Genomic DNA, 25,770 nt, shown 5'->3' with positions numbered 1-25,770 from the left:
AAATTCAAAATAAAATAATAAAATAAATAATAATTATTAAAGTTTACAGATTTGAGAGCTAAGAAAAATCTTCACTTACTTGGATTCTCCAAACGGTAATGACTCTCCGGTTCCGGATGTCGTGTGTACAGAATCTGCTGGGAGATATGCTCCGTCATGATCTCGTAGAGGACATTGTAGGTGGGCAGGGATAATGACTCCTCATAGAGGAGCAATCGCTCTGCCAGCAATGTATACAGATTGTGTGGCGACATCACGTCGTACTTTCGTCTAAATGGGTAAAATCAAGATAATATATAAAAATAGATTTAGATTACATAAACAATTATATTAAAAGAAGTCACTATTTATGATTAACTATATTATGTATGTTCACTGTACTCACTTGTGGGTGCTGCGCGAAAGGAAGAAACCCAACAATTTGAGGGCCTGCAGCCGTATCAACTGACTCTCGGCTGCCAGCAACTTGAAGATGCTGCGCACACCGTGCTTTACATCGAAGGCAGGTACCATGGAGCTGGGATGCTCCGACATCAGTGAGATGAGCATCTGCAGGACATCATGCAGATTCTCATCCTAAAAACATAGAAAACAGAAAGAGAAATAGTTTGAGTATGGACTTGCTAGCACTAGTTAGATCGATCCACCCACCTCGTGCATGGTGGTCAGATAGTTGAGTATGCTCTGCAGCTCGTCCTCCTTGACGCCATTGCCGATCATTATGAGCTGTTTGAGGAACAGCAGGATGTAGGCACGTATGGCCAGGATATCCTTTTGAGCTGGACGAGGTCCATCTGTTGATAGAAAGGCAAGCACAGGAAGCACATAATCGGTTTTATAGTTAACAAATCTTTTAGTTAGAAATCTTTCAAAGCCTTCACTCACCCAGTCCCTTGGGAATGATGCCGCTCTTGGCCCGCGGATTCACCACCCAATAGTAGTACTTTAGAGTATGCACTGTCTGTAGTACTGTACTGACTCTCCTGACATTACTGTAGATCTGCGTGTCCGAGAGAAACTCGGTGGCCAAATAGGAGTAGAGCCGCGCCTGGACATTCGCTGGTGTGTAGATCCACAAAGCTGGATTGAAGAGGACATGATCGAGCAGCTGCCACGTGAGAAACGAGAAACAGAACAACTGCGGGGAATTAGTCAAGTAACTTATGCTGTCCTCTTACATTTCTATTGGGTGACATTGTCTCGTGGGGGTATGTGGGGGGTGTGTAGCTCGAAAACGAAAGGGTGTGTGTGTGTGTTGGTGTTCGTATATAGATAGATATAGTATTATATAGTTAGGGAGATAGGCAAAGAGGTTTAGCATGTGGATATTTATAAAGGGGGAGCAGAGATAGTGCAGGTTATAAAAATTATGAGATCGATTTTGGTATACATACGGTTAAACATGAGTTTCGGTTTTAAGTTTTATTTTATTGTTGTTGTCATAGTTGTTGTTGTTGTTGTTGTTGTTGTAGTTGATGTTGATATATATTTTATATTTTGGGATAGTAGTAGTAGTAGTAGTTGTTGTTGTTGTTTTTGGGGTAAAACAGGTAACACATGCAGCAAACAGCATACAGCATAACGGCAATCAACGAACATAAAATCAAATTCCAACGTAAACGGAACGGAACGAAATGAAACGAAACGAAACAATTGCATTCCGGTATTTGATGAGGTTGTTATTGGTTAGTTAGCTTTAATAGTTACGATTTTAACACTTAACTAAAACTAAAACTAAAACTAAATTAAACTAAAACTAGGCTAGGCTAGGCTAGGCTAAGCTAAAGGCTCAATAAGGTAAGGTTAAGTTAGGACTAAGAGTAAGTTTAGGGCTAAAATTGTTCAATGAAAATAACACATTAGATATTAGATATTAAATATTAGATATATATAAAAAGTTAATGCTGGCGAAATGACTGAATGTTCTTTTGAGAAACTAACTGAAATCGATGAGAAGGTTATTTCATCTTTGGGACTATCTTAATGTTGTATTTATGATATGTTATGCAAACTAAATGAATCAGTTCTATGCTCTTTTAATGTCAAACCCCTTTAGTCAGTACAGCAGTTGTCCTCCCCCCTGACTTTCTACCAGACCATTTAAGTACCGCCCGAAGAAGTCACTTAATGGTTGGCACATTAAAGTCTGCACTGGAACTATCTGAGCGTAATCCAGTTAAGGGCAACTTCTGGCTTGTGGGAATCGCAATCCGCTTTAATTTCATTCATCTGCTTTTGGCCGGGCCCAAACAAAAACTTGTTAAGCCATTGCCTCAACTTGTTGGATTGTCAAAACCAGTGTTCGCCAATGTTGTTGCCATGGCTTTCTCTCTCTCCCTCTCTGGCAACAATGCAACAAGGTTTTTAGACCGCCCCCACCCCATGATGACTCCATGCCATGGAAAGGCCCCCTTTAAAAGCCCAAAACCCAGCAGCCCCAAACCAACCCAACCCAACCCTACTCGACGACTACTATTGCCAGAGCAGAGAAGTAGAGAAGTTTCCCAATTAAAAAGCGGTGCAACGAATGTAAAATAAAAATGCAACCAGCACATACCCCCAAAGGTGCCACGAAAAATATTTGCAGCTTTTCAACTCTGCGTTCTTTTTTCATTTTCTTTTTTTTTTTTTTGCTACCAGGAAAATTTATTCATTTTGCGAAGGACAAGGCAGAATCGGATTGTGGAATGGTAGATATATATATAGATATATATATATAGAAAGGGATTGGAGATATGCGAGGCGAGCAATTAGGAAGGTGCGATGCGGTGCTGTGAACACAACTTTCGCTTCAATTATCCAAATGACACATTGAACAAATTGAGTGAGGAACGGAACGGAGTATGAAGTGTTTGGAGGGGGGGTGTGAAAAATGTGGCAAGGGACCAGGAAAAGCCAAAGCAAAAGTAAAATCTGGAATTGACGTTGGGGTTTTGGTTTCCTTTCCTTTTCTTTCTTTCTTTTTTAGATGAGGGAAACACGCTGAGAAGGAGGTTGTGCTCAAGGCTTGCCTCAAAGTTAATAAGATTATGCGGTTTATCGTTGCGGTTTGGCGGCGGTTCAACAAAGCGGAAACGGAACAGAATGGAATGAACACTATATGAAATGAGTTAGCTATATAAAACATATATAACATATAACATATATAGTATACAAATCGATGAATGAGTTCTGTAGGTCGAGTGAGAAGATGATGAGATGGGAGTTTTACATTCATGTACAGATGGATGTTTAACAACAAATTACGCTAACAACATAGAGACACAAAAATGAAAACGAAACGTTATGAACAGTGGAACGGAAACGGAAACGGAAACATATATGTTTACACACACATATATATTTTACATATATATAGTATTGAGGGTAATATATATATACACATATATATGGCAAGTACAGATATAGTACAGAGAATTCGAGAATTGAGCTTCACCTGGTAGAACTGTTGTTTTTCATGTTGTTTATAGTTCGGTTGTTGTTGTTGTTGTTGATGTTTTTTCATATTATCATTGTTGTTGTTGTATTATTTGTGTAAATGTTTGTTGTTTGTTCATATTTGTATATCGATGAGGCGCATTGAGTTATCGATAAACGATCACAATAACAAAAAGCAATGGAAACGATTTGAGTTGATGTACAAGCGATCATGAGTGTGTGTGTGTGTGTGGGTACGTGTGGGCGTGACAGGAAACATAAAGTAGGGCGAGAGAAAGAGAGAAAGAAATAGTTTGATCGCAGGGGTTTAAGTATATAAGAGAGTGAGAGTGAAAGAGAGAGCAGACAAAAGTAGAAGAAGACAGTTAAGTTTGTGGTTAATATAATGTTTTCTTCTCTTCTTTTCTTTTCTTTTTTTTCTCGCTATTTGCTGATTTTCTTTTTTTTTTTTTTGGCTAGGGAAATTAATTAATTTTGATTAATCGCATTTATGTTTTCGAGCTGATCAAGCGAGCGAGTGCCCAGGCAGATGCAAAGTAGTGCAAGCGAAACGAAACGAAATGTTAAGCAAATGTATCGTTTATGTTTGACAAGTGATCGTAATCGAAACGTTGGAATGAAACAATTTGCTATCAGCCAATCAGTATGTAAGCTTCTCCACAAAGCACACAACATGCAGGGGGAACAAAGTGTGGCAAGAAATTCATGCAAAAGTCCGGTAAAAACAAAAAAAACGACGTAAGAAATCGATTTAAAATTTAAGAAAATAAGAGTTATCTGCCATTAAATCAGTTTAGCCAATACAATGTTAACTAAAAAGTGAAACAATCAAAAGCCAATCTCTCTCAGATTCCATATACCCTCTCAGCTTAAATAATAGAACAAAGACTCGACGACTCGCTTGTTCTACGTTAAAAACTAAGCGGGTTACAGAATTCAATGGGCGGCGGCAGCCAATGGGATTTCAAGGGGGAGATATACGTGTAGTAGTATTCTTCCTCCAGGTCGCACAGGCTGCCAAATGGCATAAAACAAACATAAATATACCGGAGATACATATATATATATATATATAGAGTCTTTATATCATATATATATATATATCATGTAGGTGGATTGCTTGTGAGTACGAGTACGAGTACGAGTACGAGTATATTTGCTTAAGAGATTCTCAAGTGCAGTTACTTATAACGAGAAATGTGAGCAGTTGTTTACGGTTGTGTTTACTTTTTTGAAAGGATTACGCAGGCCTGTGTTCAACTGTGCGCCATCATCATCATCATCATCATCATAACCATCATCATCATCATCATCATCATATCATCAAATCATCATCAACAAAAGGCAAAACACAGTGAGTGCGATAGATAGATAGAGTTAGATGTATGTATATATATAGGTATTTATGTGTGTGTGAGTGTGTGTGTTTGTGTGTGTGTGTGAAAAGAGAGAGAGATAGAGACAGAGAAAGCAACGAAACGAGACGAATTCGCATATCATTTTTGGGATTTTCTGTTTTGTTTTTCTTTTCTTTTTTTTTCAGAGAGATGGGTTAACATGCCACCCGAAGAACAATCGAAGGTTTGGGTGTGTGGGTTTTTTTTTTTTTTATCGGGTGTAAAACGAACAACAAGAGAAACGCGTAACAAAGTTGTAAATCAAATTCGCAAGAAGATTCGTTCGCTGAGGGGCGGGCTTTTCGCATGCTTAACCACCCCCCAAAAAAAATATTAACTGACACTTAGATCGAACTTAGTTAGTTTTTAGTTATAAATATAATACATAGAAATACATTTTACATTCATCACAAAATAAAAACAGGGCATGCCATTGACATTACGCATACGCAGCGTGGTACGCAATGCATCCGATCATCCCTCCTTATATTATATATATATTTTTATGATATTTATATAGTCTAGCATATAGGCAGGCAAGATTTATATACGACAACCGACTTACCTGCTTGAGTAGCAGATCGCTATTGGCCGACAGGCAGGTGACCAGATATTTGGTGAGGTTCAGGAAGGATCCAAGGACCTCAAGGGTAAGATGTTCGCGGGAGGAGCGCTGCAGCATAAACGAGATAACCAGGAAACCCCGATTCTGGATCATATGCTGTTGCACTGTCTGCGATGTTTCCACCAGTTCACAGATGAAGCCAAGCAGCTTTGAGCTAAAATTAAATTAAATATAAATATTAATAAGATGGGATTAAATTGGAATCTCTTATAGATGATTTCCCCCTTAAACTCATTAAACTTACCACAGCGTGGGATCCCGTTTGATATCGCCCAGACCCTCATGGGCCATGTCCAGCTGCGAGAAGAGCGGGAACAGCACCTGTATACCGCCAATCGAGTTGAGGGTGCAGTGTATCGAGTGCGTGACCACAGCCTTCACATCCTGCAAAAGCAAATTTCAATTTAATCAGAGGTCTATTAATCGCCTAAGCTGTCATCAGCCCCGTATTTTGCACAGGACACGTTCTTCGTCCAAGCTTCGTGCTTCGTTGAGTCTCTGGTACTCCTGCTCATGCTCCAGCATCTTATGATTTGTGTGTTTGTTTGCCCAAGAAATTACTACAAAATTTATTGAATAATTTTTCGGCCAGAGCCGTGTCGAGTCGCCTCGTTCTCGCACCATGCTTTCCGGTCTTTTCGGACCGGACTTTTCGAGGGCTAATAAGAAATGCCAAGGCATGCGCCGGTGTCGTAAAATTTCTGCATGGAATTTATGCTTCCTGGGAGGCTTACTTCCAAGCCGGTCCCAGCCCTCCCCCCACACCAACCTTTTCACCTGTCATTTACTCACCTGCAACATCAGCGCATGCGGCGTGTGCACGAAATATGAAACGTTTCCCTTGGGCGACGACTGCAGACACAATTGACCATCGGTGGCCACCGGATTGTACATGAACACAATGGCATTCGATAGTTTGCCATCGTACAGCACCTGTGGGCAACACAGAGAACAGGTAGATGTTGTTGGGTGAATATAATCGAGGGAATCGGGGGAAATCAAGAGGGTCGTGGCCAAGGAGGTTTGGGTGTAACTCCAGGGAATTGGGAAGCAGTATATATATATATATATATCTATATACTAGCAGGGATTAGGTTGGGCTTTCGGCGAGTCATCGAGTGGCAACGAGAGCTGGGCACTAAGGATGGAACGACTTCTCCATGGATGTCGCCCTATCCATCGACCAAAGATATGTCTTTCAGTCAGGTTATTGCAATTTACTTAGGCTTTGTCTTTAGCTTTGCTTTTGCTTTTGCTTTTGCTTTTGCTTTTGGCTTTGGCTTTGGCTTTAAGCTGGCACACAAAATATACAAAAAAAAAAAAAAAAAAAAACACAACAACACAACACAGCAATACACACACACACACAAAAATGGAGACAGAAAGATAAGTTGGTAAAATCCCAAAAAAAAAACCCAAAACCCAGCAGAGTTGTAAAAGACAAATTTTAGATTTTAAAATCAAAAAAAATGAAAAGTTAAATTTGTCCCAAGACTGCGGAACTTAAAAAAGTCAATCAAGATGATATATAAACTGATAAGTTTGAGTGAAATTTAAGTTTTCTTCTTCAAGTTTTAACCATTTTTTAACCTTAAACTTAAACCTTTAAACTTACTAAAAAGCAATCAAAGCTAATCAAGAAAGTAATGTGCAGCTCTCGCTGGCTTGTAAATTTTCTTCGTGCTCTGATAAATTCTGTATAAATCTATAATAAACTCTCTGCCAGGTCATAAAAATTAAACCACACACCCCATAAACGGCACTGTGTGTGTGCGTGTGTGTGCGTATTTAATATAAAACTATTCAAATGCTGTTCAAGAATATATATACAATAAATATATATACACAACACGCATCGTTGCATTTCAGCTTCTTGTTCTTGGCAGAGATTTTCCTCAAGCTTCGAGTTTTCATCTCCTTTTAGTGCATTTTGGCAGTGTCTATGTGTGTGTTGAATGTTGGTGTGTGTGTGTGTGTGCCATAGATGTAAGCTGGTGTTTATATTAAAACAATTTATGGTTGGCTGCCTAATTAGCTGGCAAAAAGAAAACTTCTTTGTAATATCCCCAAAAAAAAGGAACAAAAATTGGAAAAGTTAAGCAAGCAAAAAAATAATAAAAAAAACTTAAAATTTTAAGCCATAAAAAATCTGAATTTTAATTACTTAAATTAAATATTTTCCTTTAATAATAAACATTTAACATTTCAAATTTTATGAAAACACCTTAAAAGGAAAACCAAAATCTACCTAAATCTGAATTTTTACTACCTCAATGGGCGCTCTTCTTAAACATTTATTTCGCGTCACAGTTTTCTTCTTGGGGATCACGACTTTCTACCCCCCTACTCCTCCCACACTTTCCTCATATTTTCCCTTAAAAGCGCAATGTGTGTGTGTCTGTGTGTGTGTTTGTAAATGTGATTGCGTGCTCGCGCGGATGTAGTGTGTGTATGGCCGTGTTTTCCCATCCCATTAACTCAACTCCCGATTTGGCACATAAAAACAACATTCAAAATAACTAAAGCACTCACTTTTCCGACCCCCGACCCCCTCTCTACCCCTCTACCCCACTACCCCCCTACAAAATGGCATAATACCTCCTGGCACAGGTGAGTGGATGGGTGGGTTTTTGGCTAGGCGGCTAGGCTAGGCTAGGCTAGGCAAGTGAAAAGTGGGGTGGGTGGCTGTCTACATAATAGCTGTTTCGGGTCCTGAAATGTGGAGCATACAGCATACAGCATACACACACACACACATGTACACGGGGGCATAGAAAATGTTCTAGCGGAATATGGAACATGCGCGCCCAAAGATTTCCAACAATCTCCGGTGGGTGGTGGCTGTTTTTTTCCTTACATATTCACCTTTGTCTACCGCCAGGTTGGTACGTTACGTTATTTTCTTTTTTTTTGGTGGGGGCGTTGTTTTGAGACACCTGCCCTGCCCATGGTATACGCTACATTTACTTCGCCTCACTGTTAACGGGCATTGTGTTGTTATTGCTACCATAAACTTGCCTTCCCTCCTCGAACTTTTAAAGCCAAAAATAATGTAGTAGGCAAAGAACCTTAAGCTATCGATTTAATTGCTGCCTCTGTAACTTTCTAATTGCTTACCGAAAAATTACAACTTTTTCGGCTTTGATTTCAACATGGAAGGGAAACACACACATAAATCTAAACTTAAGCTTTTTCGATTCAAATGCTGGCGGTGGTAACTTCTTAATTGATTAACTTTCTGGGAAAAAATTTAAACAAACTTATAACATTTTGAAAACGAAACAGAAAAAAAGGCAACGTGTTGGTAAAATAATATTAAAATTAAATCAAAACTAAAATCATTTACTGTCTTTAGAAATGCCAAGCAAGAGACTAAATTTTACAAAAAATAATAATAGAAAAAACTTAAAATAAAATAAAAATCAAGTTTTTGCTTACAGCTTTCAGCTGGTTGACCTCCTCAGTGTCGGCGCTTCCGATCATTGAGTTCAAGCTGCTCACACTGGACATACGACGGAGTTGCTCTGTTTTGATAACCCAAAATAAAAATCAAATTGCATAAAAATTATAAAAAAAAATAATAGAAAAATTAAGAAAGAAAGAAATATAAATACCAAAAGAAGAAACATTTCCAGTGGGCAAGTGGCTGAGCGGATCATCCGCATTGCCAGATGCTGTTGCAAGTTGCTGCTGTAACGCTGCCGCATCATTGTCATTTTGTGTTGCCGCTGCTGCTGCCGCTGCTGCTGCTGCTGTTCCTGCTGGCAGTGCAGCAGATGTTGCTGCGGTAGTTGTTCCCCCTCCTCCTGCTGCTGCGGAGGTGGTGGTGTTGGAGGAGGAGGATGTGACTCCTCCTGCAGTAGAGCTACTACCAGCCAAGGTCACTGCATTGCGTGCAGTTAAAACCGCTCGAATTTTCACAAATGCCGCATTTAAATCAAGCTTTTCATCGGACCAATCGATGGCACGCGCCTCTTGCTCGGCGGCCAGCGTTTGGAATTGCAATTGCAATTGTTGTTGCTGACCGGCGGCAACAGCTGCTGCTGCTGCTGCTGCATCGCTACCGCTTCCGGTGCCACTACCACTGACGCCCGACAGTGCTGATGCCCCCAAGGTCGCTGGCAGAAGTTGAAAGTGACTCACCCGCTTGTGATTGTCCGGCAGATTCAGATAGCACTCGTTGTCGAAACGGAACTGCGACTGTTTTTTTTCACAGTGTTTTTTCGTTTTTTTTTTTTTTTTTTTGTGTACAATTTTGTGTTTTTTTTTTTGTGCATTTTTTTGTATAGATTTTTTGTTTGTTTGTTTGTTTTTATTTTATAGCAGTGCAGCGGACAGGAAGTTTGTAAAAAACACGGAAAGAGAGAGAAAAAAGAGCAAAAAATGAAAAGGAATATATAAATATAAATATATATATATTTGTATATATATAGAAACGAGTTTATGACGTTTTACTGTACAGACGAGGACAATTTTTTTGCTGCGGCATTTCGGCTGTGCAAAAAGTGGTGCAGTGGTGCGTGCGCTAGACCGTCGCTGCTGCTGCTTCTGCTGCTGGGCGATGGTTGTTGCTGGGTAGGTTCACTAGGTCACCAACAAGGTGGCACAACCATCCCACTTATCAGCCATTGCAAAAAAATAGACTAGCACTTACCTTATAGCCGGGACCCAGGCGGTGCATTGCACAGATCTGTTGCGTGGTCAGTGCCTCGCTGAATAGGTAGATCGCCGACATTTGGCCACAGAACACCCGCTCCTCATCCAGTTCGGGGGTGGCTCCAATGTAGCACTTGTCAAAGGGCTAAAAGGGGGTTAATCAAGTGATTAATATAGGGTTAAAATCTAATTATATCAACTAATTAACTAGGCAGCTGAGTTGTTCCTTTTTTAAAAAGAAGCCTAAAAGTATGCAATGGGTTTCACATACATCAACTACCTTCTGAGACAAATTCATAAATCTTATTCTTTTTCTTACTGAATAAAATATCAGGCATAAATTTTTACCTTATCATCATAACAAAACACAATACAACACGTTTAATAAATATTTTATAGAAAATGCCTTTGCTATTGAGAATATCCTTGCCATTCCCCATACTCACATCGTTTGTGGAAACAAACCAGGCCATCTCCGTTGAAGAGGCCAGCTGTCCATTAACGAGGCACTTGATTTCGCTTTTCGTCCAACGATTGTATATATACACTATGGCAATCATATACCACTGTAAACAGAAACAACAAAGTCAAAGATAATTCAAGGAAAATGCCTAAGAAGCCCTTACCTTTCGTGGCTGGAATTCATATTTGACACAATGCTGAAAGCCCTTGCCCTTGACCTTCATCGAGGTGAGAACAAGGCAATTGCCCACAAAATGCGCCGTATAGCCCACACCCTTTGATGTCTTGAAGCTGCAAATTATAAGAATCGAAAAAAATATTTTAAAAATTGTTTTTATAAAGCAAAATTAACACTTAATACTCACCAATAAAGGTAGGGCTTTTCCCTTTCGATATTCACCGAATTGATGGGATCCAAACGGAACCAGGTGGTGAAGGTGAATCCATTCTCATAGGGCCATTTGGCCAACGGCGGCAGGACCATGGCCTATAAATGCGTTTAAAACCAAAAACCGATTACAAACAATTCAAAAGTAAACCGCCAATATGGTCTAATGTTAAATATCAATTACGAACTATTTGCCACTCAATATCCTGACCAATTAACATTAATAAGCCGCATAATTGACTCAGCCACTTGGCTTACATTAACCCCTGAACTAGCCAGAACCCTAAAACATAACCCCGGAAAGGTTTCAAATTCCATAGCTACCATAAAACGAAGGCAGTTTATATATATAAATCACAGATGGAAATACTTTTGACTAGCTAAGGAAACTTGTGGCACATTCCATTCCACTCCACACAAACATTCACAGACAGACAGACAGACACACAACCAAACACAGAGAGAGAAGAGAGAAATATACACGAATACACGGATTTCCTGTGGCAAAAGCTTGAACTTAAAGCCAGAAATACCAGAAACCAGAAATGCAAAAGGAAAGCCAAGCCAAATGGAGAATCCAACAGAAGAAGCCACCACCACCATCACCACAGCCACAAAACAGATTTCAAACTGAAATTAAAAGGAAATGAGCACATTTGATTTATCATCAATGGAGAGTAGAGTAGAGTGGTCTACGATGTTGTTTTACCATAAAGTATGAATATTCAAAGCAAACACTACTCTTAGTTATATCAACTACAACCTTCTACTTGCTGCTACTAAACTATTGAGCAAGCTAACATAGTTGGGTTGAAATTTTGTCTGGCAGTTTATAAATTTAATCTCTCTTCTGCCTGTTTTCAAAATAATCGTTTAAGAAACTGGCAATGGCAATGCCATTTGACATTATCCGCTTGAGGCAATCAGGCAATTCATCTACAAACTGATAACAAATATTTATGCATTTGAATGGCCAAACTCACTCATTGTCCTCTGCACAATCTTGATTATTATTTATAAACCATTTGATGGTTTTATAAGCAATAACATTTGATTAACAAATATTGTAAATTGCTTTCTTGGGGTATTATTTTGATTGATTTTTGTTAACAATTAAATCATTTTTAATGCTAATGCTAATGCTAATGCTTATAATGTGATTTGTTTAGTTTGTAGTCTCTGCTTTTTGCTCTTTTGAATTCAATTTAAGTAATTTGTTTCCATATTTGTGCTTTTGGATTATCTAATTTCGGGTTTTCATATTTGATTAGCTTTAATCCAATTTAAGCTTTTATGAGAGGCTAGTCTTTGATTTGTTTAACTAATTTATAAAGTTATTGCCTGATTATGATTATTATTATGTTAATGTTTATAAAATTGTTTCTTTATTTGAGTATTTTGTTTAGGAAATTTTTTAGTTTTGGTTTCTTTTTACTAACCCAAACGAATTGATGGATTTCCACACATTTTTCTACTCTAAGATAGTTACATAAATCAGTTTTTCTGTCGTATTACTTAACTCGTTTATAGAGCTTAACCTTATACATTCTTTAACCCATTTATTTTCCGAGTTATTCATTGAGCTTTCAAGTTTATTAAATCTTTTGTTTGCTCTTGAACTCTCTGCAACTATTTAACCCTCTCACAAAGATCAAATTTCATTTACTTTGCACTTATCTAGTGGTCTCACTTTTTCAAGTGGGTGAGATTCGTGGGACATGGAGACCACTTTTTTTGGTTGTTGGCTGTTGGTTGGGTGTAAGGCAGAGAGCTAGAAGGGGTAGTGCCAAGAAGCGACCGACCCGGCTAAATGGGTTAAGGCCAAGCGGACGTGACAAAGGCTGACACTGTTGTTGGAGTTTTGCTGCGGTTGCAGGCAACTTTGCACCACACACACACACACTGCTATACTACCATATTGCCATACTACCGCTCTTCACATTTTCCACAATTTTCCCCATTTCCCGTAACAGAAGTGGGAAAATCCGGATAGAGTCAGCGGGGTTGATAGGAGATGGCCATGTCGGCGGTAAAGAGAGATGGTGGTGGAAACTGAAATGGTGCCCTGGTGATTTTGGGTTTTGGCTTTTCCGAAAATCTCATTATTCGAATCGAGTCCCGCGTCGTCCTGCTGCAATCAGCACCATCAATGGCATTAGGCGTGCTTGTGGATCGCAGATCGGTGGTTAAGTGGGCGTCTGCTTTTCGTTGGTTAAATGGGTGGGTTTTAGATACCACACCCTACACCCCAAACCCCACACCCCATCCGCCAATCCACCAATAAAGCTGGCTAAATGGAAAATTAAAAAAAAATGCGTGAAAAGTCCTCACGAGAGAGGAGACCGGCAAGCGGTGGATTTTGATGTGGATTGGATGGATAGGTGTGGGTGATTTTTGTGGGTGGCAACACACACACACCCCTCACCCCCACACCACACACCCCACCCATGTCTATTTATTAGACATTTTGCGACAATTGCGAAAAGCTATCCGTGCGATGCTCGCATTTGACTTCCAATTCACTTTATGGCATTTTTTTTATGTGTTTATGTGGGGCGAATGGACACATCTATAGAGTGTCCCCCCCCTTCCCCCCTCTCTCTCTCTCTCCTATCAACAAAAATAAACAAAAAAAAAATGAAATGGAAGTGGTCAAACTCATAGATAACAAACACCCACTCGTACGACACAAGCTGGCCTGCTGGCCTGGGAAAAAACACATTTCGAATTCGTTTTAAGTGCGACGCAATAAAATAAAAGCCCCCGGAAATGTCGACGGGGGTGCAATGTTGAACCACCCCGGGGGACCTCACCCCATATCGAATGTGACGGGTAGGATGGATGGAGCCTTTGTACCCGCCCGTTGCATTCAATAAAACAAAAGGAAAAGCCTGGCGAATTGCATGGCCTAAAATTGCAAATAACGGCTGGGCTAAGAGAACCTCCCAACTCTCAACTCCCAACGGTACAAGTCAGCAGGTTTTAAGGGAATTTCATTTGCTGATAAGTTAAAACTAAATATGTTCAAAATAAAATGAATCCCTAACATCATAAATTTTTGCAAAATATGCTTAGAATTGTGATTTTTCTAGTTTTAATTCAGTTTGAGTTGATTTTTAATTACAAGTTCAGGGATGTATGACATTATATAGTAGGGAGATCCTTTGCATTGTTATGGAAAAAATACTGATTATTTTTGAGATAACAAAATGCGATTATGAATTTTTCCAAAAATTAGATTTTTTCTAAGGGTTTTTATATCATAACTTGGCTAATAATTATCCTATATTTATAAAACTGACTGATTTTAAAAGCTGACGATCTCAGCTTTCGATCCATACTAATGTCTGTTTACTGCTGCAAAGCTCATTTTTTTTCAAATTTTAACTTTTTTCGTAAGGGGTAACATCATCAAATTTTTCAAAATCAGGCAAAAATTTTACAATTTGAACCTTGAATACAGTTTTCTTGGCATTTTCATTACAATTTCAACGGGGTATTACATTCCATAATTGGACCATTATTGGCTTAGCTTTGAGCATAGTAAAATCATTCTGAGATGAAAATCGGGATAAACCGAATTTCTCATGTTTATAAGGGTTAACCATCATAATTTCTGAAAAATTGACATTTAAGATTTTTAGCTGTGAATGCAGTTTTGTTAGAAATTTAATAACGATTCCAACGAAGGTAACCACTGCAGATTCGGGCCACTGTTGGCTGAGTTATGGTCATCATTCTGTCTCTTTGAGGGGGAAATCGAGATAAACCAAATTTCGAATTTTTTGTAATTTTTTTTTGACAATAGAAGACGTCCAGGTAGAACTAACTAAGAGTAGTTAAACCTTAAATCTAAATTCCCTTCTTCATTCCCGTTTCTCTACATTTCAGAGTAAGCTTCCCATAGAGTTATTTAATGGGCTACCCCAACACTACCACTCACTTGACATTCAGCCATCAAATGGCATTGGCCATTAGTTTTGGGCATCTATCTATTAGCACTCACCGATCCCTTGCGGCCCGGAAAGCTGAAGAACACGTCCGGTCCGTTGCGATGTGGCATCTGCCGGAGGACGTTCAGCAACTTGGCCGAGTGGCGCGGCCACTTGCCATTGGTGGCCTTCATCGTACCAAAGAGCAGCTTCAGCTCCTTTACCGTTATGCTATAGCTGGCCAACACGCCCAGCATCTCGATGAGCAGATCTGAAATGGAGTAGCGGGGGGGTTATATAGGTTAATGTCAGCGGCAGATACACGTTTATGCAATCCATGTCAGAAGTTTACGAAACTTAAAAGACTTAAATTACTCTCCACTTGCTGTTCGAAATTGACCATCAAAATGATGGACATTAATGAGACTTCTCTAGCAGAGGGTTTAAAATAACATAAATAAATTGTTTAAGAAATATGATTAGTTAGTGAAAAATATCAGAGAAATCAGCTTGATTTTATATATTTTATTTTCTTGGTTGTCTTTTTAAGTTTACCAATCAAAAGTAGTGCCAAATAAGCTTATGACAGCTTTCACTAAAATGCTTCAATGCTTATCCTAAGCTCTGTGTCCAAGCCATTAAATTGGTTAAGGCCGGAAATGGGTTGAAGGCCTAAAGGATATACGTCGCAAATGCTGCTGACAGCCTTCCAAAATGCATCTGTATGTGTGTTAGTCAGAGACTGTGTGTATCTGGGGTGTTTGTGGCAACAATCAAGTTCCCGTTTTAGCTCAGGTGGCAAGTTGCAAGTTGCAAATGCAAATGCAAATGCGAAACCAAATGCAAAGTCCTCGCGTTCACCCAAGTGGCAAGGACACGCGCTCTCACAGCGAATGCTGAAAGATAGAGAGAGAGAGGGGTGGGCAGGAGCCAGAGGCGTGGTCTTGGCAAGGCCATCAGACTTATTGCATTTGATCTAGCAGCATTGCCATTGCCAGGCGCGAATGGAATTTCAATTTAAAAGAAGGTCAGGTCAGGAGACCGCAAACAAAATCATTAAAATCAAGTGTTAAATTAGAAAAAATTATACAAAATTAAGCAAGAATAAAACTGAATCATAACTACGAAATATAATTGAAGAGAGAAAGTCCTGCAGCTGCAGGACATTAACTTGCAAGCCTTCAAAATAACTTTCAAGTTTCAATTGACTTGCAATATAAATTATGAAATTTTAATGGCAAATCTCCCTTGGGGTGTAAAAGTTTTACAGCCAAAAACTATTTTCATCATTCATCTATGTCTTCAATGTGTAACGAGGATGCTGATGATGATGATGATGCCCTCCCTTACTCCCTTATACACTCTCTCTCTCTGTCTCACTCTGTTTCGAGAAGTTATGCCCTGTCTTGCTCCATTTTCGCCTTCTCCCCTCTTCTTCTTGGGTCTGAATTTTCAATCAAGTTTAGCCAAAAGCTTGGCCAAATAGTTATTAATTCTGGAGTTCAAACTGATTGCCTCCGCTGGCTCTCTACTTCTCCTTCTCTCAACCTCTCTCTCTCTCTCTGTCTTTCATACTTGCTGCTGTCTTGCCTACTTCTTCCTCGCCCACATGCCACACCCCCCTTATCCCGAGGGGCTGTCGGTGATGTCGTCGTCTGGTTTTCCAGCGACTGCTGCGCTATTCCCAAACTTCATTTGTAATGCACACTAATTGAAATGGGACGCCCGGGCCGTTTTAATGCTTGGACTGTTGGCTCACCTTCTGGTTCTTCCCTCTCGCTCGTTCTCACTAACCATATTTTCACCATATTTACCGCCCACCAAACACGCATACTGCTCTGCAACGAAAATATTTCAATTAACTTAACTTGACTTAAGTTTAGTTTTTAATGAACTGAGAACTTATTTTTCCTTTTTGAATGTTAAAAATGTTAAAAAATTTCTAAAAATTATAAAAAAAAATACAATTTTAAACTTTAAAATATATATGAAAATGATTTTCCAGTGCACACACCTACACACACTCACACTCACAGTATTCAACACGTTTTTGGCTTGTGTGAATTAAGGAATTGAGTAACTCTGGCAAGCAGGTTGAACCTTTGGGCCACTGGTTGACCCACACCAAAGTTATCCAACCCACTGCCCATTCCCCTGAGGCATTCCCAAGACGACAATGTCGCCCAGTTGGTCCCCAGTTGGTATTCAGGCCCCCTCCCCACCCCTTGGCTTTTCCTTGCCTTTTCCCATACTTTTCCTCATGCTTTCTCTCCTCCACCTCTTAATGCCACAGCTTCATCAGCATTTAATTACATTTTCCTTGGCATGCCAAAGTTTTTACTGCCCCAACTCATCATCATCATCATCAGCAGCAGTAGAAGAAAAAATCAGCGGCAAGAAGAATATATATATATATATATATATATATATTCCTATATAAAACGATAGAGAAGGGAGAAAGAAGTGAGAGCGTTTAACGCAACAATTTCTTTTATCAAATTTTTGCGATTGCATTGTCGAGTTTTTGAAGCACTTAAAGTTTGATGCCCAGAAAAGTAGGCAATGGATCTTCTGAAAACTCAAACAGTTACAGTTACAGAGCCACAGATACTCCCACTCATACGTATTACGTATACGTTCGTATTCGTATATGTATGTGAAATCTAAGAAGTTGCTACTCTAAGCTGAACTTTTGCCCGAGACAACGAACTTTTAACTTATCTAATTTCTTGGCAAGTGTCACGTTTTGGCATTTGTCAGGTGACACACACAGACACACACACACACACACACACTCTTATATGTAGTGAAAAAGGAGAGGGATAGACAGACATGCCTAGTACATAGGAAAAAAAGCTAATAACATTATCTATATATCTTTAAAGAGAAGCATTGCTAATGAAACTTTTAAAGACTAATTTTAGATTATTTTTTTTTATTTTTAAATTTTAAGAAAATTTTTAAGAAAAATATTTTTAATTCTTTGTTAATCATAGAAAAAATGTAGCTAATTTAAATCAAATTATTTTCTTCTCAGTGTATGTATGAAATTATGTCTTTGTTTGTGGCCTTTCTTTCCCCCCTTTCTGCTTTCTCCTTACCCAGGGCCTTACACACACTCACACACACACACAGACACATGGAGCTCAAAAGTCAGCGACTGCAAATTGACAGCAGTTACAGTTCGTTAAATGCGGAATGAAGAAGAAGAAGAGCAGCAGAAGCAGCAGCAGCAGCAGCAGTGGGGGGTGGCAAAAAGAGATATGACTGGGGTGATGCCTGGAGGGGTTGATGGGGTGCTGGGATTTCGTGGAGACCGCAGATGTGTCATTGACTTAATAAAATCAAAATCAAAGCCAAAGGCACGCACATGCTTAAGGCATCATGTGTGTGTGAGAGTGTGTGTGTGTGTATGTGGTGTGTGTGGTTGGGTGGGGCAATGGGTGGTGCAGGAGGCGTAGCCAGCGAGGGTCGCTAATGAAGAGCAAATTTGCTGTGCCGAGCTGTGCTGTACCAATCCCCACCCACTCCCACTCCCACACTACCACACCCACATCCCCTCCCATCCATATTCTCTGGCTTTTCACTGGATGGTTTTTGGGTGCTTACTGGGTTGGCATGGTGGTTTGGAATGGGACGAGATGAGATGACATAGCAGAGTATGGGGGAAGGGGCCGCAACTGGGCGTGTCAGTGCTGCTGACAAGCGTGAAATTAATCGAGAGGCAATTCAGCGGACCAGACCAAAAGCAAACCAGAGCCAACTTGGGATCTATTCAGACCAGTCAAACAATGGCCAAAACTGTAAAATCCATTGTTCTATGGAAAAGAGAGACGTAACCTACAGAATTTTGAAAATATTTAAATGGATTTTCATTAAATACAGGCATCTTTCGAATGCCCAAATCATAAAAGCTTAAAGAAATATTTTTAATTAGTGTTTCTTATAAATATTGTTAGTAAGTTATATATATTTTTTAAGGGGATTTTTTTGTTATTACCTGCCACAACCGTTTCGGAGCGCTGCAGGCGTACTAGGACATGCTCGATGAGGCCAACATCAGTGCAGGCCTGCAGATTGCGGACGCTTTTGCGCAGGATGGCAATGAAGACGCTCCAGATCTCCGCCTGCAAATGAAAGGCAAACAAAAGAAAAGCTTATTTTAAATGGTTATCAACAAATATTGAGATAAAAATTGTATTTGTAAGGGAAGGGAAGAAGACGAAAATCTTGAGAGAAAAAGATTGTATGGTGAAATCAAAGTATCAAGTATTGCTTTTCTTTTTTCCTTTTGCCCAATGCTCAATAAGCAAAAGTAAAGTGGCTCACACAGATACACGCTTACCCATACATATGCACACCATATAGGGCAAACACTGGCAGGAAGTGGAAGGCAAAAGACCAAAATAAGCAGCTCACGCGCTCGAAAGTATGCAGCACTTATCTGCTGATTTCTCTTTCGCTCTTTTACTCTGTTTTTCTCAAGTGTGCGTGTAAGTGTGTATATATATATGTGTGTGTGTGTGTTTGCCTAATGTAAACAGTCATTGAAATAAAGTAAAATAATGGAAAGTAATGGCAAAATAATCGCAAGCCAAGACCGAGTTTTCCTCCTCGAATTTCGTTTCTCCTTTCAGCATTATTGCCTCAATTCTGAAGAACAAAAACAAAGCGTTTGACGGTTTTTTATGATTATTGCCTTTGGCACACACACACACACACAAACACACTCAATACAAACACTAACACACATTTAGATACAGATACAAGCACAAACAGATACATTTCAAGAAACTGAGAAGATTGCACATTGATTGGCAATTGCAGAGAAAGCGTTGCGTATATCGCTTTGAATTTAGATTTTCTGTACTTCACCTAATTCAGACATTTTCGGTATAATAGGAAAACGTTTTGGCAGATTTATAGTCAGGAATCTAATGAATGTTTTGTTTAGGATTTTAAGTTATACATTAGACAAAACCAAAAGCAAAGCTTAAAGATGACTGCTTTCTACAGCTCAAGACCAAAACTAACGATCCTTGTTATTTTTGAAGGGGTAATATCATCATTTTCTCTGAAAAATGGCCAAAAATGACTTCCTTAACTGTGAATGCAGTCATGTTAGAATTTTGATTACGAAGTCAACGATGTCTGACATTCTATATTTGGATCATAAATGCCATTGTTATGGAAAAAATACTGATGATTTTTAGATAACAAAATGCGATTATGAATTTGTCCAAAAATGAGATTTTTTCTGAGGGTTTTTATATCATAACTTGACTAATAATTATCCTATAGTTATAAAGTTGACTGATTTTAAAAGCTGACGATCTCAGCTTTCGATCCATACTAATGTTGGTTTACTTCTGGAAAGCTCAATTTTTTTCAAATTTTAACTTTTTTCGTAAGGGGTAACATCATCAAATTTTAAGAAAAAAAGCAAAAATTTAAAAATTTTAACCTTGAATACAGTTTTCTTGGCATTTTCATTACAATTTCAACGAGGTATTACATTCCATAATTGGACCATTATTGGCTTAGCTATGAGCATCATAATATCATTCTGAGATGAAAATCGCGATAAACCGAATTTCGCATATTTAATAAAGGTTAACTATCATAATTTTTGTGAAAAATTGACAAAATTTAAGATTTTTAGCTGTGAATGCAGTTTTGTTTATTAACGAATCCAACGAGGTATGCCACTCCATTCGTTGGCCACTATTGGCTGAGTTATGGTCATAATTCTGTCACTTTGAGGGGCAAAACGGGATAAACCAAATTTCGCATTTTCGTCTTTTTTGAGAAAATTTGATAAAAATTAACAATTTTAGCTGTGAATGCAGTTTTGTTAGAAATTTGATAACGAATCCAACGAGATATGCCAATCCATATTAGGACCATTATAGGCTTAGTTATGGTTAGTTATATTATGACTCAAAAGAGGACCAAGGAAGAAACCGAACTTCGCATTTTCGACAAGGGGTAACATTGTCTCCCGTCTCCATTAACTTATATAATATATACCTTCTAACGTTATCAGTTTTTAGGCTCGTTTTACGCTTCATTTAACGCTGCTCGTCCTCCAGCTACATTTTCTGTTTTTGTTTTTCTAATGTACTGAACACGAATAATTTAATTCGCCGATTTATAAATTGCCCACAAAAAATAGAACAAAAAAAAACAGTTTACGCTTTTCTCGATTTTCTACCACATTTTCCTCCCGGGGCGTCAACGAACATACACCTGGGACTTTGGAAAGCGGCTTTTGCATATATACTCGCATACAAAAGTGTACTTAAATTACAAACTGATGTACATCACTGATGTACACACATAATATACATATATATATTTTTGTGTGAAATCAGAGAAATCCTCTCTCACTCGCTCTGCATTTTAGTAAGCTGCACCACAGGGCACTTATTATTACCCAGGGTCCTGCCTGGTCCTTGCCTGGTCGTTTGCCAGCATTTTCCGCTTTTGCACAGCTTTTCCCGCATTTCCTTGGATGCCTTTTGATTTTGGCTTTGATTTTCCTCTACTGATTTCCTCTACTCTGTTTCTGTTTCCCTGCTGGCCAAAAACGACAAAACTCGTTTATTGCTGTTTGTTAAACAATCGAAATGAAGTTCTCGAAGAGAGCTCAAGTTTCGGTGATAAATATTTGAGAATTGTTTTCATTTCAAGATAAATCAAATGTCGATTTAGATAATAATATATTTATTTCTATTTTAGAGATAAACTGAAATAAAATTTAAGAGGAATCCTCTTTCCTAATTAGTTTAAAGGCCCCCCCCAAAATGCATTTTCTAAGACAAACAAACTAAGACACAGGATTTAATTAACAAATGTCATTAGTCATTGTTTATTTTCTTTTTAGAGCTCTTAAATTGTGTGATGTATGGATCCTATCTCTTTATGCCAAATGCCTAGCAATTGCCTTTTCTTATTTCCTGTTTACTTATTTTCCTTGGATTTTAGCCCATTTAATGTCTCGCTGCTGGCGAAATGAGAAAACAAAACAAAAGTTGAATTTGACGCCGCTGCGTTTTGTTTTTACAGCATTATTTCTTAATAAGCGCCAAGCGGGATTTTCCGGCAGGCTCCCCCTGCGAATTTTCCACCTCCCTTCTCATTTTTTTTCTGGTATTTTCCTTACTAAATCCCCTTCGAACAATTTGCTTCACATTGAGGGATGGGGGGGTAAGGAGATGGTAAAAGATAAAGAAAAAATTAAATAATAAGAGTAGAAACTTCAGTCAGATTTTATTACGTAATTGGGTAGCAATTTCTTCATGGCCCAGCAGAAACAACAACAACAACAACAACAACAACAACAACAACAACTGGGCCCAGAGTTGCCACAGCCACTGAGCACAAATTAAATTTGGCCTTTTCTACGGCACCAACACACCAACACCCCCTAACCCCCCTTGGTTCTTATTCTGTTCTTTTTTTTTATATCTGTCTCTCCTCCATCATTTTCCACGGACAACCTCCTACTGCCCCTCCCCCCCTTAAGTATGCTACAGAAATGCGGCTGTTTCTTCTTTGAGCCGAGATTTTCCGACTTTTCCTTTCTGTTATATTTTTTTTTCTTCTTTTCTTCTTACTTATTTTTTTTTTTACTGCGGAACTCAGTGAAGCATTTTCATCTGCTTGTTGCTCGCTTTGCCTTGGCCAGGTTAAATTGAGCATCGCTTGTCCAGCGCGGGGCCGGTCAAAGGCCAAATGGAAGAAAATTAAAAATTAAGTGCAAAGTTTGCCAAGATTTTGTGTTGTTGTGGCCAAATCCACGATGAAATAGGCAAAATACCTAGAGTCGTAAAAAGCCGCCACCATCGTACTGCCAAAACAAGATAAAATTTATGCAATGGCAAAAGTTTAATTGTCCAGGCGGTGGGCCCCCTCTCTCCCCTTTTCGGAATACAGACAGAAAAATGCAAATCTCAAACAAGGAATGAAATTTAAGTTTAAATTATATAAAAAATATGTAAGCATTGACTAAAAATTTTAGATTTTTGTATTGATTATCGAAAACTTAAGCTGTAACTAAAATTTAGTTTGATTTTAGTTTAAAAATTGAAGTCCTACAAGGAGATGCAAGCCCTAGAAACTATTATTAATAAAACAAAAATGAAAATCTAATAAATTTCCTTACATTAAACCTCAACTTCCCCCTTTTAAACATAATTTTTGCTTAACATTTCATCAACATTTTCTAACAGTGCATAGTATCATGCAATTTATTTGCAATTTACTACAGTAGAACCTCTCTTTTTCTCCTTCCACATGAAGACAATTTTCCTCTGCACTTTACTTTTTGTTTTGCACTCATTTTCCACTTTATCAGCGATTTGTGTGGCTCTTCCCATCTCCCTTCCTCTATTCCTTGCTTTCTTTCTCTTTCCCACTGCCTTTTGGTCCTTGGTCCTTGGTCGTTGGCGCAGTCAAATCGTTTCGTTTCAATAGAATTTCAATAAATTTATCAACGTGTCTTGGGTCTCCTCCTTCTCCTCCAACAGCTTCTCTTCTATCATAGAGTATACCATGCCCCCGTATCCACCCGTCTTTTCCTTCGACAAAAACCCACCCCTCCCCCCCTCTGTACTGATGATTTTCCATTTTCCATTTGCATCCACCGTCTGGTTGAGCGTCTGCGATTTTTCTCCTTTTGGCCCCGTCGAGCAGAAACGGGCAATCGGTCGTATACTTTATCAGGCGACAGCGCATCGTTTGCATGCCTGCAGTGCGAGTTTTTCCTTGGCCTTCCGTCTTCCCCCTCTCTTTTTTTGGTGTCCTTACTTTGCCACCCCTTTCCTTGATTTTTCCTTCCTTTCTGCAAAGACCCTTCCCACCAAAACACCCAAACCTGACGCTTCGTTACCCCTATTCAATTTCAACACCCGCCCGTCTCTATCTTTATGTCATCTTTTTAGTGCCGAGCACTGCAATCTCCTTCCTTTTTCCTCAATCTCCTTCTTGTCTTGGGCAATGCGCTTATGTGCTTCCTTCCTGGGGCTTTCCTCTTGCCACCCTTTAGATAGATATTCACCCATTTTCCACCCAATTTTCCTTCACTCCCTATAAACGTGCCGCCTGGCGAGCCAACTGGTTTTCCCTTTTTTTGCAAATCTGCTGCGGCTCTAACGGAAATTTATTATTGACAGCATCTGCCGCTGCAATGCAAACAACTGTGCAAGGAGTTTGCCATAGGGAAAATCTAAGGGGCGAGGGGGGTATCCAAGGGGGGTAGGTAACTGAGGCATATATAGAGTAAAGGGATACCATACGCACATGCAAAATGCCAGAGTCGGCAATTTTGCGGACTAAGTAGCGTGTGCCTGCCTTCTTCATCTTGGCAATGTCTACTGACTGAACGACTGACTGGCTGACTAACTGACTAACTGACTGGCTGACTGACTGACTAGCAAAGACACTGACTGAAATTGACGTTATGCCAGGCCGCTGATGTGCATAACATTGACACAAAGTGCAGTCGTGGCTGAAAACGCAATGGGGAGTTGCAGGAGGGAAGAAAATGCTTCGGGTAACAGCTTCGTCGATTGGTGAGTCATCAAAGCGAGACGACAAGGCGAACAATGTGGCGGCCACCCCATTAGAATTGCCGATCAATGTTTTCGTAAAAGGGGAACAATAGACAGCCCTAGAATGTACTGTGAAAAGAAGTTTTAGTTAAGTCCAAAAAAAACAAACATTTAGGAAAGTTACATAACTGACAAATATGAACAGGCAAATAAATCTAATTTAACAATCAAATTGTAATTTTGCTAATGAAACTGACATTGGCAATTTATAAATTATTGAAATTATTTAAAATATTTATTTAGCTTACAAAACTGACTGACAGCCCATCACTAAAATCCGCTCATAAATTATTTAATGAGTCTGGAAAATGTGTTGGGGCAAAACGTTTGCGAAAGGTTTTGTGGGGTTGATAAAGAGGGATGGTTGGTTGGTTGGTTGGCTGGTTGTTCCTGTATAGATTTCTATATCTTTAATGGACGTCCTTTCAGTCGATGTTTTTGTTGTTGTTGTTGCTACTGTTCGTTGTCCTTGCTAAAGGATGTTGCAACGACTTGAACTCGAACTCTGCCACACTGCCACTCTGCCACTCAAGTGCCAAGTGACAAAGGGCAATCACTTGCCCTGAACTCTGACCCTTCATATCATCCTGCTCCTCCCTTTGACCCACCTCTCAGCCAGCACATAGCTTCCGCTTCTCAACTTCACATCCCCTCCCCTCCCACCCTTCAAGTTAATTACTCCCCAAGTATTCCATTTCAATTTTGTTTTCGGGCACAAATTTTCTAATTTATTTAATTCATTTACGTCAAAGAATGTTGAAAGGGTAAAAGTCATTTTTTTCCATAATGACAATAAATATATTTTCGCTTGATGTTTGTTTGGCTCTCTAATACGAAATTCTTTGCTGTCAAGTTTAATTACACTAGACTACAAAAAAATATATACTTTTTTCAGGAATATAAAGGTGACTTTTGGAGTTATAAAATCCAATTTATTCTCCAAAAAAAAACTAACAACCTTATATAAAAACCCCTTTCCTTTGAACAATTTCTATGCTGTCTAGTGTTATTTATTTATTTATTTTTTCCCCTATTTTTTGCGGTCATCTTCTAATTATTTTCTTTTTTTTTTTGTCGTTGAGTTTGTTTGCCCTCAAAAATTATCTTTCGCAAATTAAAAGTTTTTTCTTTCCCGGGGGCGGGGGGTGGTATGAAAGGACCAAGGCGAAGGCAAAGGGAAAGGCAAACAAAGTTCGATGAGGCAGGCAGTCAACCCTTTTTTTGTTTTTTTTTGCCTTCTTTGTTGAGGACAACAACA

General features: G+C 39.0%; 1 protein-coding gene across 17 annotated transcripts in view; it reads right to left on the bottom strand.

Moving 5' to 3' along the window:
• LOC108104383 (neurobeachin) overlaps positions 1-25,770 on the bottom strand; it is a 189,684-nt gene that overhangs the window by 18,941 nt on the left and 144,973 nt on the right. For 6 of the 17 annotated variants that reach the window (XM_041818065.1, XM_041818070.1, XM_041818075.1 and 3 more), the window contains exons 3-19: positions 18,899-19,025; positions 14,973-15,169; positions 10,944-11,065; positions 10,743-10,869; positions 10,563-10,682; positions 10,115-10,261; positions 9,075-9,660; positions 8,899-8,984; positions 6,253-6,393; positions 5,705-5,844; positions 5,401-5,614; positions 4,666-4,698; positions 3,437-3,445; positions 886-1,138; positions 652-794; positions 386-576; positions 80-270 (exon numbers count right to left, since the gene is read on the bottom strand). In XM_041818065.1, the coding sequence (XP_041673999.1) occupies positions 80-270; positions 386-576; positions 652-794; positions 886-1,138; positions 3,437-3,445; positions 4,666-4,698; positions 5,401-5,614; positions 5,705-5,844; positions 6,253-6,393; positions 8,899-8,984; positions 9,075-9,660; positions 10,115-10,261; positions 10,563-10,682; positions 10,743-10,869; positions 10,944-11,065; positions 14,973-15,169; positions 18,899-19,025 (2,827 nt within the window). The remainder of the gene's footprint in view (positions 1-79; positions 271-385; positions 577-651; positions 795-885; positions 1,139-3,436; positions 3,446-4,665; positions 4,699-5,400; positions 5,615-5,704; positions 5,845-6,252; positions 6,394-8,898; positions 8,985-9,074; positions 9,661-10,114; positions 10,262-10,562; positions 10,683-10,742; positions 10,870-10,943; positions 11,066-14,972; positions 15,170-18,898; positions 19,026-25,770) is intronic. The other 11 variants (XM_041818068.1, XM_041818071.1, XM_041818078.1 and 8 more) reach the window with 6 other exon arrangements.

The sequence above is a fragment of the Drosophila eugracilis genome, unplaced genomic scaffold, assembly GCF_018153835.1.
Source record: "Drosophila eugracilis isolate 14026-0451.02 unplaced genomic scaffold, ASM1815383v1 contig_2147, whole genome shotgun sequence".
NCBI classification, from domain to species: Eukaryota; Metazoa; Arthropoda; class Insecta; order Diptera; family Drosophilidae; genus Drosophila; species Drosophila eugracilis.
The sequence above is the reverse complement of the archived record's forward strand: the minus strand, read 5'-3'. Positions and strand labels throughout refer to the sequence as shown.